This window comes from Spermophilus citellus, assembly GCF_964194105.1.
Source record: "Spermophilus citellus genome assembly, chromosome: 3".
In the NCBI taxonomy this organism is placed as follows: Eukaryota; Metazoa; Chordata; class Mammalia; order Rodentia; family Sciuridae; genus Spermophilus; species Spermophilus citellus.
In genome coordinates this window covers 79,483,127-79,496,773 of record NC_138184.1, presented here as the reverse complement: position 1 = coordinate 79,496,773, position 13,647 = coordinate 79,483,127, and the positions used below count along the sequence as shown (strand labels likewise).

The window sequence follows — 13,647 nt, the reverse complement described above, 5'->3', positions numbered from 1 at the left end:
TTTTAAATAAGGTAATCATTAAGCACTAGAGATATTAGCTGATGGTGGTAAGGCCAGCATCCAAGTTGAATCAGAATGAACAAGGTACCCATTTAGGAAACACCAAACCCAATCAGCTGCATTGTACCCTGCCCACAGGAGAGGGCACCCTGACCAGAAAGCATGAGTATACCCATCTGCTTGGCAGGTACAGAACGTTACTGGGAGAACCATGTGTGCGTGGCTGACATTAGCTACGAAAACTCATTCAGCTTTCTAGGCTCGGAATCCAGGCCCACCAAGCAGCCTTCTAAGACTAATAGGGTTTTCTAAGTAGAATTCCCTAAAGGAGAAAGAAAACAAGAGTACTGGCCACCCAGAATGCCCTAGTTAACTTGGCACTTGCTGATGAGTTGGCATTTTACTTTTAAACGACTCTTGCAAGCTTTGTTAACCCTGTGAGAATGCTTGGCTGTGGGAAAATAACTAAAAAGTCTCATTATTAGACTCCCAGAAAGAACCAAGTTCCAAGTCCAGTGAAGCCCCTCCAAGCTCTACCTCCTGACAACACAACCAGCTGAGTAACTCAGTCTCTCAGAAAGAGCAGGTAAGACAGGTCCCTCTTAGAGAAAGAACCTCTGTCTCGGAAGACTGTCCCATCCAGCTCATGCCAGAGGCATACAAAGGACATGAAGTAGAATCTCCAGCTTAAAATAAAGATAACACCAATGAGTTTAACCAAAATAAAAAACAGAAATATGGTAGCAAGACTGCTGTAAGATAGAAGATCGTCGTCATCATTATTATTATTATTTTAATGACTATTAAAAATGAATGTAGAAGACCCAGGTAAACAAACTGGCTGAAATCGAATTTTTTAACATGATTGTTTTAAAAAAATGGAAGAAACATAAATAAAGGAGGAGTTTTTCAGGGTACCAAGGAAAGCTCAGATATTACCAGTCAAGCTTACATACTAATTCCAACATAGGAAAAGTCTACCTGAGCCAATTTGCTGCCCATTCATTATCTCTGGATGGCTTGTTTCCTCTTGGAGTCTCTAAGAGTGAGCAAAAGTCCTCAGTGCCACACTCACCCCAGCCCAGACCTTCTGAGCCTCCTGGACCTACCGTGAGAGCCTGGATCTCCTCTTCCGCTTCTGCTGTGGTCTCCTCCAGCTCTGTCTTAGCTTGCCGAAGCTGGCTCTCTAGGGCAGCCCGGGCGGCCTGCAGGGCTGTCAGCTGGGACTCGCGCTCCTGCAGGGACAGCTGCAGCTCCGTGAGCTGGCGCTTCAGCTCCAGTTTCTGCTCCTCGTGCTCCAGGCTGACCTGAGGAGAGAGAAGGGAAAGTGAAGACCCTCGAGCTGCTCAACCTACAAGCTTAAACCTGCTCTTGGAACCATCTTCCAGGGACTCACTAGGGGCAGGGAAATGCAAGAAAATGGGCCTGACTTCCAGGTGTTTCAGAAATCAGCAGAACTGAGAGCACACGGGAGGATGCACAGCTGGCCCTCCAGATCCCTAGCTTCTGCCCGAGTTCAACCAACCATGGATTGAAAATATTTGGAGAAAAATAAATTGCATATTTACTCAACATGCACAGACTTATCATTATTCCCTAAATAATACAGTCTAGCAGCTATGCACAGAGCATTTGCATTGTATAAGGTATTTCTAAGTAATCTAGGGACGAGTTAAGTATATAAGAGGATGCATGTAGATTCTACGCAAACACTTCTCCATTTTATAAGACACTGAGCAGCTGCAGATTTTGGTATCTCTGAGGGATCCTGGAACCAAGGCCCTGAGGATACCAAGACTATATATACTAACCATCCGCTACCTAAAAATATTCAAAGGCCTGGGAAAATAAGAAGAATATCAAATGAAAATTACAATTATTCTTTTTTTTTAGTTATTGATAGACTTTTTAATTTTATTTGTTTATTTATATGCGGTGCTGAAAATCAAACCCAGTGCCTCACATGTGCTAGGCAAATGCTCCACTGCTGAACCCTAGCCCCAGCCCCACAACAATTATTTTTACTAGAAACACTTAAAGAAACACAAATAGTCTCATATTAGTAACAGGAAAGACTTTACAATTATAATGTAAATGGAACAGCAAGTGAATCGTACTTATTTCAACTGTTCATGCTCTGACTCGTTCTCATTAGGTGCCCCGCGTTCTTTCCTCACTTTGAGGTAATCTTTCTTCTCTCCATCTGCCTGTCCATCCACCTCCCTACTCAACAGTTCATCCATTCAATTGCTGAAATGTATTCAGCAATTTCTGTGTTAAAAGGAATATGGAGATGAAAGACAGTCTCTGCCTTCAAGTTGGTGAGAAATTAAAAACCATCTACTCCCACATATTGTGGTCACTGCAACAATCAGGACATGTGGGGACTAGGAGGGAACATATCAGGGCGGCGGGGGGGGGGGGGGGGGGCAAACTCTGAATCTGAATTTACAAGAGTCAAACAAGCAGATAAGAGGGATGGAAAATTCCAGATAGGGGAAGCAAGACACTCAAACATACAGAGGTGAACGAGACCACGGCACTTCTGTTGACCTAACAGACACTGGCAAGGTCATTCTAGGGACCAAGGCCAAGCAAATGAGAGATGCCCTCGGCCTTCAGGGGCTCACGGTCTAAGGAGACCGCCAAGAGAAACCCAGGTGGTGACCTCAGCACATCAGGCTGTAGGGTCCAGAGGAGCCTTCCTGCTGAGAAGTCTCCCTAGCAAAGGTGGCATCCAAGTCTAAAGGCCACAGGCACAAAGAGAAGGAGGACTTATAAAAACCTTGACCAACAGGATCTGGCAGTCAACTTGAGCTGGGGCAGTGAACAAAGCACAGAGGGGAGTTAGGTAGAGTGAGGCCAGAGGCCATGACGGGGAGGAGCAGGGAAGAGCCAGTGAGAGGAGACAGGTACCAAAGTCCATGCTACGGTGTTGAACCTGAGTTCCCTGGGAGACAACGGGTCAGAAACTCATGAGAAAGACCTCGCTGGAGATCCAGATCTGGGGCGTCATAGCAAACCAGTGGGAGAATCGTGCTCTACAGCCTCTCTAGTAATGATGGCAACTACGACGCTGTGGTGGCAGCAAATGGTGCCTACGACGTGCTGGGCGCTGCGTAAACTCACTGCACCTCGTAAAACCCAACAAGGGAGGTATGCTATCACCTCCACTTACAGATAAGCGCACTTGGTGGTGAGACATCAGACCACTGGGCAAATGTCACATAGCTAAAGATGGCAGGGGTAGCATTCCAACTCAGGAACTCTGGCTCAAGCCCATGCTAGCAAAGACTGTGAATGTCTATTAGAATGCCAGCATCAGGGCACTGGGACTCTAACAGTTAGCCTGAACGTCCCTGATGCCCCTCAGCAAAACCACGAGAGGTAGGAAGAGCGAGTCCAGTGCCTTCGGGTTGAGGCTAGGGCCTTTGCCCTCAGTCTCAACAGCAGCGTGTTGCCAGGAGGAGATGGACTGGCCTTGTTCTATTTAAAGCTAACTCTAAAACACCCAGGGAGAATACAGAGCCTGAGCCTCTCATGAAACATTTTTAAGTTTCTTCTATCATCCCGGGACCACTAATTATACTAATTTTAAGAGAAGAAAAGCAGCAAGCTTCCCTGGGGTCATTTTAACTGTCCAGATGTGCTACAGCCGCAGGACAGGCTTGGTAAGACACACGTGTGTATGTGGAAAGGGAAGGGAAGAGATAGCCAGTCCCAGCTCCCAGGCTGAAGAACTCTGCCTGGGTTATTTACACCCACACCTGAGGCTGACTCTGCCAGCAAACGTAAACAAGATCACGAAAGGCTTTGGACATCCCAGAACAAGGGCTCTCCAACTCCAGGGAGCGTATGAATCACCCAGGTGCTTGTTAAAAACGCAAATTCCTGTACTCCTTTCCAATTTCATTTTCAAAAGCTAAAGATGACAAAGGATGCTACATTTTACCATGCTCCAGATGATTCTAACGGAGGGTCTGCACTGCTGACAAACATGAGATTATACATTTTTTTTTTCTGTCCTTTGGAAAAGAGGCTTGATTTTAATACTCATGTACAAATTAAGACACACCACAACACTAGTATTCCTCAAGGTCTAGTCCTCGGACCTGTCTGCTTAATAGTCTTTTCCTTAAGGAAGAGCATCAGCTTTCTGAAGAACTCCATCACAAATATCTGAGCACCTACTGCGCACTAGACATGGCCTTCACTCCCAGCCCTCATCCTACTTCCAACAACTGCTCTCCGTACCTCCAGTCCTGCTTCTGTAGGTCCAGCTAATCCTGGCCACCCGGCTGAAAGCCCCCAAGATCAGGAACAGTCTGTCCTCACCACCGTATCCCTATGCTAATCACTGGCACACAGCAGGAATTTAATAAATACACAGTGAATGAACAATGTGACTTTATGGCTTCAACACAGCTACAATCAAAGTTGCTCTACTTTCCTCTCAAAAACCTGGTTTCTCTTCCAAGCTTCTGTGTATCTCTGAAGAGAACTACTTCCATGAAGCCAGCTCAGTTTGGCTGTATCTATTAATCTACACACTCAGCACTGCCACACAGCATGCGTGGACGACCCGGTGAGGCCCTCATTCCTCCTGCTGAAGGAGGAATCACTCCACTCCCATTTGACAGATGCACCAATTTACATAATCCCCATGTGAGCCAGGGAGGAGATACAATGACATTTTACAGATGAGGAAACTAATGCACAGAGATTGAGTAGCTTGCAAAACTAAAAAAGAGGTCACAAAAGTAATAGGAAGTCTAAGCCACTAAGACGTGAATTCTAAGCCAAATCCATGGGGTCCACTCTGTTCCTGGTCACCATACACAATGCCTCCTGTGTATGTACTGGCTGATGCTTGGAAGCAGGCTGGTTTGGAGCCTAAGTCCCCCACCGCCTCCTAAAAGCTCGGGAGACCACCCCTCGCTCTCACCTCCCTCAGCCTGGTCTCCAGCTCCAGCAGCCGACTCTTGTCACTGTGATCTTGGTGGCTGATTTTCTCCAGCTGTTCTTCCAGCTTTCGGTTCTGGGCCTCCAATTTCCCAGCCTGCGTCTCCAGGTAAAACTTCTGCTGCCTGAGTTCTGAAATCATCTCTTCCTGGGCCTTCCTGGTAGGGGTGGTGGGAGGATCCAAACAAAATCACAGCCACATCACAGGTGAACACGTCTCCTCAGGACAGACAGAAACAGAGTGAGACGCGAGTCCTCATTAAGCAGACTGTAGTGGTTCTGAAGTTATCTCCCTCCTGATCTGGCCTCATAGGCATGAGCCAGGCCTGGGGATCCTAAAAACCATTTAGTCACCACTGCCAGATTCCCTCACCTATGGGGTTAGGGGTGGTCAAGACAGATGCAAAATATGCTAACAGTTCATTCACAGGGTAGGCCTTTTGAGTTTTTTGAGAGCTGCTTACAGGAGAGTAGAAAGGGGCCTCCTCAGAGCATAGGAGTGTCCCCAGCAGCTCATTAACACAGGCTCTGGGAAAGAAACTGGAATGCAAAGAAATAATGCTATCTTTCCTCCTCTCCGCCAAACTGCTTGCAAACATCACAAACCTTAGTGACCCAAAGACCAAATCTAGCCCACCAAACTGCTTAAGATTAAAATGGGAATCTATGGGGGGAAAAAATCATAGAGACTGTAATATTCTGGGTAGAGAGATTATGATTCAAGTGCTCCTGAAGACAGTCCCTACTGAACCCCAGCCCTCCAGCCCTGGGGTACAGTCTAACCACAGCAAAACAATGCCTGACAGGGTACACACAAGATCGCCTCTCACTGCAAGAGGCAAGACTGGGAAAGGAGGACAGCACCTTTCCAAAAGCAAATGATAAACAGTCTTATTAAAGCAAAACACTCTAATTTGAGGTGGTAATTTGAGGCATTCAAGAAAACCCAACTCGAAAGAAAGGCCATGGTGAAGTGAGACCACTAAAGAGGACAAAATTATACAAGCGTAGACAGGCTAGGCCAAAGTACAGAAGTAATTAACTCTGCTCCAGCTTCATCAGAGAGAAGGAAAACAGAGTTTATGTGCCAGAGGAGAAGACCAAAATATAAAAACGTACACAGTTAGAACCTAAACACTTACATGTTCCTTTGGGTGAAGAGACTGCTGTTTGCTGCCAGTTTATTGGCTTCAGACAGTTCCACAATCCTCTGTTCCAGGGATCTGATCTTGGAATCCATAGCGTTGATCATCTGAAACACAAGGACCTCTGACCCTCACACTCAGAGTTATACCAGAATTGGATTCACATGGGCCAGGTGAGCCAGGGTAAAGTCTCCCTGAAATGCCAGCAGTTTGGCCACAGGTAACAAGTGCACCAACTAGTCTGTACCCTAAAGATCACAGATGTCACCAAACAGATGGCACTCAGTTGTTTTTCCAACCAAAATTAAACGTCTCCACACTAGCTAAGTGGCTGGCATTAAAACCACACAGAAGGACCTGCTCAGGAACCTGGCATCCGGTTCCTGTAAGAAGCAGACTTCTTTACATCCCAGTTGTCATCCACAGTGAGCTGGGCTTGCAGGGCCTCTAACCTCAACCTACAAGTTCATATTTAGAGCATCATATTTTTTTCTTTTTTTAAAATATATTTTTAAAAAATCTTTTTTGTAGTTGCAGATGAACAGCATGCCTTTATTTTATTTATTTTTATGTGGTGCTAAGGATCTAATCCAGTGCCTCACATATGCTAGGTAAATGCTCTGCCATTTTGAGCTATAGCCCCAGCCCTAGGGCACCATATTTTCCTACTTCAGAGTTTCCACAACTTATTGAATCATAAGATCCAGGGTGGGGTAGGATGGGCACTGGTTAAAGTTATACCTTCTCAGGACCCCCAGCCACACACACACACACTTAGAGGGTCTAATGTGGAGAGTTTCAACAGAGTCTGAGGTAATATGAATACAGTATCAACAAGCATCACAGGTGAATCCTATGAGCTGTGAGTTTCTGAAACAACGGACTATGAGGATTAGCAAGGAGAGAGATGCAGGAGAACAAGGACCATCTTGTCAGGGGCATTCTGAGGGACCACATCCTAGTGGGTACAGATGAGCATGGGTTTTAAAGAAGAGCAAGCACGGCCACCTGGAGCCACGGCTCCATTGCCTTCAGGACAGGAAGCAGTTTCAAAGGTAGCTTCCTATTACCTATAGGACTGCACAGGGATAAGTCACCAGATGAAATGGAGTCACCTCAAAAGGGTGACTCTTGGCAGGTTTTAAAAACCCTCCTTGAAAAAAATGGACTCTTTGAGCCCTTCTACCTACCGCCTTCTGCTCGCTGAGAATCTTGCCCTTCTCGTGGGCCTCCTCCTCGTGTCTCTGCATCAGGTTCTCCAGGCTCTCTTTATCTACCAAGTCTTTCTTTATCTGATTGTCCAACACCTACAGAAATGAGAAGACGCCAACATCACAGGTAGCCAAGCGGAGAGCTGAGGGAGCCCAAACAGGGGCACTTGAGAAAAAAGGAGGAGGGGAGGGGGAAGCGCAGAGAAGCAAGGGCCTCCAAACTCTAGAGCTAAGAGAAGGCCAAAATCAGGAGGTGTCTGTCTGTCAAACAGGATGAGATTAGGAACTCAAGGACCAACATTGTCGAATGGCGAGTCACAGACAGATTTGAACTAGGAACTTATGTGAAAGTCAGCAGCCAAACAGATCAGAGCAGGACATCCAAGAATGAGCGGGAGGAAAAGATCTTTCCAGTGATCTAGAAAATAAAGTTCCTATAACTTTCAAATATTACGACTTTTTCTCAGCCAATGCACCAGTAGCTTTCAAAACATTGCTTGTTCCTAATTATACAGAACGAATTCTGGGTTCTCCTGGGATGTGTGTGGAGGAACAGGAAGTCTGACCAAGGCTGATATTCAGAAAAGGCCAGGGACAAGAGGATGTGGCCCACCCATGAGGCAGGTGGACAGGCAATGGGTGGGAAAGACAACATAAAAGAATGCGGGGGAAATGCCGCTTTCCTCCGTTCTTCTTCTGATCCAGCTGGGGGGAAGAAGTTATTGGGAACAGAAACTTTTCCCAGGGGAAGAGAAACCATGTATTCTCTGAACCAAGAACACCACTGTAAGCACCTACTATTCCCAAGAGGAAAAAAATAACAGTGATGGTGTCTGTCACCAAGCACCAGCTTGACCTAATGTTCTGCAGGGCACACCCAGCCCTGCCAGTTGCCAAAACAATAAGTGAAAAAGAAAGGAAGAAAGAAGACCTTATAAATTGCCCAAGCCTTTGACCATGACTCTATGTCTCTCATCACAGAGGATCCATTCTGCTTCCGCAAATGGCACCAACTGCATCAAGAAGGACAACAGGATACTGGGAATAAAGCTGAAAGAATTGGGGTCACGGACGGGATTGAAATGTGCCTTTCCCACAATGTCTATTGTGAAGGGGCCTGCATAGCTCATGGGGACATCGTCCCTAAAAACAGCCAGTCCAGAGGGAAGGGGTCCACATGATAAAGGAAAGAACAGATTTCAAAGAGGGCTTTAAACCAGAACTGATAGATGAAAAAAAAATAATAAATAGAATAGGAGTTGGTGGAGAGGAGCAAAAGGTGGAGAGCAGGGTCATGGGAGGAGGGAAGCAGCTCAATAGGATGATAGGCCGCCAACTCTCTTGGACGTCTGAGGGTGATGCTAAAATTATGAGCCAGAGCAGGGCAGAATCTAGGGTATGATCATAATTATTACTAAAATGGCCTTACATAAGCTAAAACAAGGCACAAAAAGCAGAAAAGGTTAAAAAGGAATGGTTTTGTACAGATTCCAGTAGGGCACACGGAAGAAAACAGATCTTCCCTTAACACTCCCTGGGATCTATAAAACAAAGCTCTTTCTCTCTAGAAGGTAGCAGAGATCATATAATAAGCTCCTTTTTCATGAGGAGCTAAGGCAACGAAAGACATGTGCAGGAAAAAATCTGTTCTAAGTAAGACCTTGACTTTGGCAGTGATGGATACCAATGAGAGGTCTTGTGGACCAAAGAGACAAGCCTCTATCGTGAATGGGAAGCATCTCTCACCTTGACAGGACTCAACTGGCAGAAGGACAAACAAGAAGATGTAGTGGTTTGGGAGATGAGCAAGGACTTTGTTTGAAATGAGGGACCAGTGAAGACACCTAAATCAACCCAAGACAAGCATGGCTTTTGGCAGGAATGACAGTTTAATCACTCAAATCACAGAAAGGGCTTTACAAAGGGTCATGGTCATCATACTAAGCTGCCTTGGACTACTGTATACAGTCTCATTATTTTCTGAAAACTAGTTTATTACAAAGATAAAAGCCTGGAAGCCAGTAAGAGTTCCAAACTAAAAGGAATAGCATATAAAATTTAAAATTCATTAAAGTAGGGCAGTTCACAGGAGAAAACTACTTCTTTTTTTTTTTTTTTTTTTTTTTTTTTGGTACTGGGGGTTAAACTCAGGGGCACTCCACCACGGAGCCACATCCCCAGCCCTTTTTTTTTGTATTTTACTTAGAGACAGGGTCTCACTGAGTTGCTTAGCACCCTTGCTTTTGCTAAGGCTGGCTTTGAACTTGTGATCCTCCTGCCTCAGCCTCCTGAGCTGCCCCCAGGGCCACTGGGATTAGAGGCGTGCACCACTGTGCCCGGCGAGAACACTTTGAGGTCACTTCTGGGTTATTTCATACATATACATGTATATGCATATATATATATATATATATATATATATATATATATATATATATACACACACACACACACACACAAATACATGGACATATATACACATTTTTTGTTTGTTTGTTGTTGTTTTCTTCTTTCTGCAGTGCTGAGGATTGAATCCAGGGCTCAGGTCTGGTAGGTAAATGCTCTGCCACTGAGCTACACCCCCAACCCTTTTTATTTTTTATTTTGAGACAGCATCTTGTTAAGTTGCCCAGGCTGACTTTGAACTTGTGATCCCCCTGACTCAACCATCAAGCCTAACTCCTATACTTCTTTTAATAAAAAATAACTGAAGTCAAGTCAGGAGTAAAAGAAGAAAGACGCCCAGGTGGTGCTGGTGGCAACGCTGTGTGAGCACGTACTACATGTTAGTCTCATCCCCAAGAAAGGGCCACTCAACAGAGGATTCCAGCTCTGGAAGTCCATGACAAGACTGTCATAAAAGTTAACAGTCTCCTTCAACATCCCGACTGGGAAGGGGAAGAGATAATGCTGAGATATAAGGACCAACATCTGATTCTCAAGAACCCGACAGTGGATTAAAGGCCTGGGGAACACTGTAATGGAAACCCGCTGTGATTTTAAAATGCAACTGATAGGCTGACATGTTTCTGAAAATACAGTGGGCCAAACGAACGGGACCAGCCCTCCTCCAGAACATGATCTAGAATTATAGATAAAATACAGAAATGTTTTCCCAGAAGGATCTATAAGCTGGCAAGAAAATCAAGATGTCATAGACCAAAAAAAAAAAAAAAAAAAAAAAAAAAAAAAAAAAATCTAAAGGAAAACAGAAACTGGGAGAGGTAAGAAAGATATAAAGCTATTTTTAACCTGAGGCATTTGCTCAACCAAATGAACTTGAGCTTCAGTTCTGACAGCCTCAAACATCAAGAAGAGACAGAAATCAAAAGCCAAGAGTTACCCCTTATGGTGGGTGCACATTTTCATCCAAACCTTAAAAAATTCCCATTAATAATTTTCCAAGGAAAATGAACAGCATTCCAGGCACGCAAAAGGAAACAGGCACTGTGAGGGAAGGGCAGGGATGAAAACAGCAGAGTGAAAGCAGACCTTTGAAGTACAGATCAACAAACAATGACACTTCATGCATATCAAGAAATAAAAGACTTTAAAAAATAAACGACTTTAAAATGAAAACATGGAATTTAAAAGTATTGTTTTAAACAATCTAGCAAACTTGGGAATGAACCAAACAGAAATTCTGAAAATGTACTATCTGGACATGATAGCACATGCTTGTAATCCCAGTGACTCAGGAGGCTGAGAAAGGAGGATCACAAGTTTGAGACTAGCCTGGGTAATTTAGAGAGACCCTGTCTCACAATAAAAATAAAAACGGCTAGGGTGTACTCAGTGATAAAGTGCTCCTGGATTCAAATCCCAGTACCAAAGTGAAACAAAACAAAAAACTATTACTAAAATTAAAAACTCAGTAACAGGGCTGGGGATGTGGCTCAAGCGGTAACGCGCTCGCCTGGCATGCGTGGGGCGCTGGGCTCTATCCTCAACACCACATAAAAATAAAATAAAGATGGTGTGTCCACCGAAAACTGAAAAAAAAAAAAAAAAAACTCAGTGACAGATTAGACACTGCTAAGAAAGAATTAGTAAACTGGAAAACAAGTCAGAAGAACTTACCCAAATGTAGCACAAAGAGACAAACAAATGGAAAATAAGAGAAAGGACAGATTTGAGGTGATAAACACACACCTAATCAAATTCCCAAAAGGAAAGACAGAAGAGATAATAACCATCAAGTTCTTGGAATTGATCAAAAAAGACATTAACCTATTCAATACTCCAGTAAATCTCAAGCAGGACAAATCAAAAGAAATCCACATCTAGACACCTCACACTAAAACTTCAGAATTAAAAATGCAGCGAAATTTTAAAGAAAAACAATAGATTACTTTCAAAGAGAACAATGTAGACTGACAGATGACTTCATAATGACAGTATTAAGAGCCCAAGTTAATGGAATGTGTCTTCCAAGAGTGTTTGTTACACGAAGACAACAGCCAATGTACACTTTGATCCCATCAAAACCTCTTTAGAATAAGGATGAAAAATAAGCACATGTTCAGACAAACACAGAAGACAGCTTGTCACCAGCAGTTCTGCACTAAAGCAAGTTCTCAAGGATATACTTTAAACAGAAGGGAAAGAAGCTGAGGTTTGAGATGCAGGAAGAAAATTAAAAGTAAGGAATGTGGTGCATGCATGGCTAAATCTAAATTATCATAAACTAGCAAGGCCCAGTGGTGCATGCCTATAATCCCAGTGGTTTGGGTGGCTGAGGCAGGAGGATCACAAGTTCAAAGCCAGCATCAGCAAAAGTGAGGCTCTAAGCAATTCAGTGAGACCCTGTCTCTAAATGAAATATAAAAAGGGCTGGGGTTATGGCTCAGTGGTGGAGTGCCTCTGAGTTCAATCCATGGTACAAAAAAAAAAAAAAAAAAAAATCTAAATTATCATAAACTGAGTAGTAGCAGTCTTTAAAAAATGTTTTTAATGGAATTGAAATATTTAATGGCCAAAAAAATTTTTTTGAACTTCAGACCCCAAAACTTCCCATCATGGAGTGAGTATAGCATTTACCCCAAACAGTCCTTTGGTTTATCAAGAAGTGGCCCTAAGTACCCAGGAAGAGAAGAAAGCCATATGGTCCTATAGAAGGAAGGCCAGAGAAGACCAGAAAGTATCTTTACTTTAATTTTTTCCTCGTAGTGCTGTTCTTTCTGCTTCAGGTGTACTTCTAGGTGCTGGGCTGAGACTTGGGCCTCCCGGTGTTTCTCCTCCAGCTCCTGGACACGAAAGAAGAGATGGTCAGGTGTGCCAAAGGAAGGACACAGCCAATGTACCTTAGACACCCACAGGAAACAAGACTTTGGCACAGGTGCCACAGGTAATAGGTAGCTGCTTCTCCATTACTAGCCTAAGGCTCTCAGGAAGGAAACCACCACAGTGCCTTGGCCCTGGTTTTCCAAGTCCAAGTGTTCGCACCACATATGTATACACAGCTATGAGGCTGTGAGGCCTGGGATCAGAAATATGTCAGCACGACAGGTCACACAAAGGCAGCTGTTCAACTTTGCACGGAGAAATGAGGATTACAAGGCAACACTTGGAAGTTTGGTCAGCACAGAGCCCTTGGTCACTGTCTTGAGCCTCAGGCCATTTTCGCTCTTATGGCAGCCTTAAATGAGAAAAGTAATTTTGATTTATTATGATGATCAACAACATTTTGTGTTTCATTCATTAACAAAATTATTGCTCAAGAACCCTAGCTAAAAAGGAAAACTAATGTTACAATTCAAACACTTCGAGATCTGAATGATTATTTTAGCCAGCTGCTATGTGGAGAATGTGAAGATCAGGAGATGTGTATGTGACATAACGTAGACACGAAACAATGCTCATGGGAACAAAGACAAACACAAAACACACTGGTAATAATGACAAAAATACATGCATTCGTATTAAAGATGGGAAGAGAATCTGGAGTAATATAAATAGCTTAAATTTGAGGTTTGCCGAGTCCTTTTATTGTTAAGCTTTCTGCTTTTAAATAAAACTGTAATTCATTTGAAAATTATAGCAACTCATTTGCCAATGTATTATAAACTGATCTTTTAAAGGTAGTATTCAATCAATTCATTGAACCATTCTCTAAATGCACAGAGAACTGCATCTAAGTTAATTCTTATGAGTCTAGACCCATTAGTTAATTACTGATATCAAAAGTCATTACTCCAAGTTTTCATCTCTTCGCACTATTATGAAATTTTTCTTTGAAGTGGAAGCAATTATGGGAATTTTGAAGAATGAGGAAATTATACAGGATATGTCCATAAAATGGGAGGAAAAAAGTACTTTGCGATTCACAT

At 43.6% G+C, this 13,647-nt stretch overlaps 1 protein-coding gene across 16 annotated transcripts in view; it reads right to left on the bottom strand.

The window, feature by feature from the left end:
- CIT (citron rho-interacting serine/threonine kinase) overlaps positions 1 to 13,647 on the bottom strand; it is a 170,133-nt gene that overhangs the window by 47,312 nt on the left and 109,174 nt on the right. For all 16 annotated transcript variants that reach the window (XM_081288029.1, XM_081288037.1, XM_081288039.1 and 13 more), the window contains 5 exons: positions 12,469 to 12,564; positions 7,298 to 7,414; positions 6,105 to 6,214; positions 4,946 to 5,120; positions 1,110 to 1,307 (listed from right to left, as the gene is read on the bottom strand). In XM_081288029.1, coding sequence (XP_081144155.1) covers positions 1,110 to 1,307; positions 4,946 to 5,120; positions 6,105 to 6,214; positions 7,298 to 7,414; positions 12,469 to 12,564 — 696 coding nt within the window. The remainder of the gene's footprint in view (positions 1 to 1,109; positions 1,308 to 4,945; positions 5,121 to 6,104; positions 6,215 to 7,297; positions 7,415 to 12,468; positions 12,565 to 13,647) is intronic.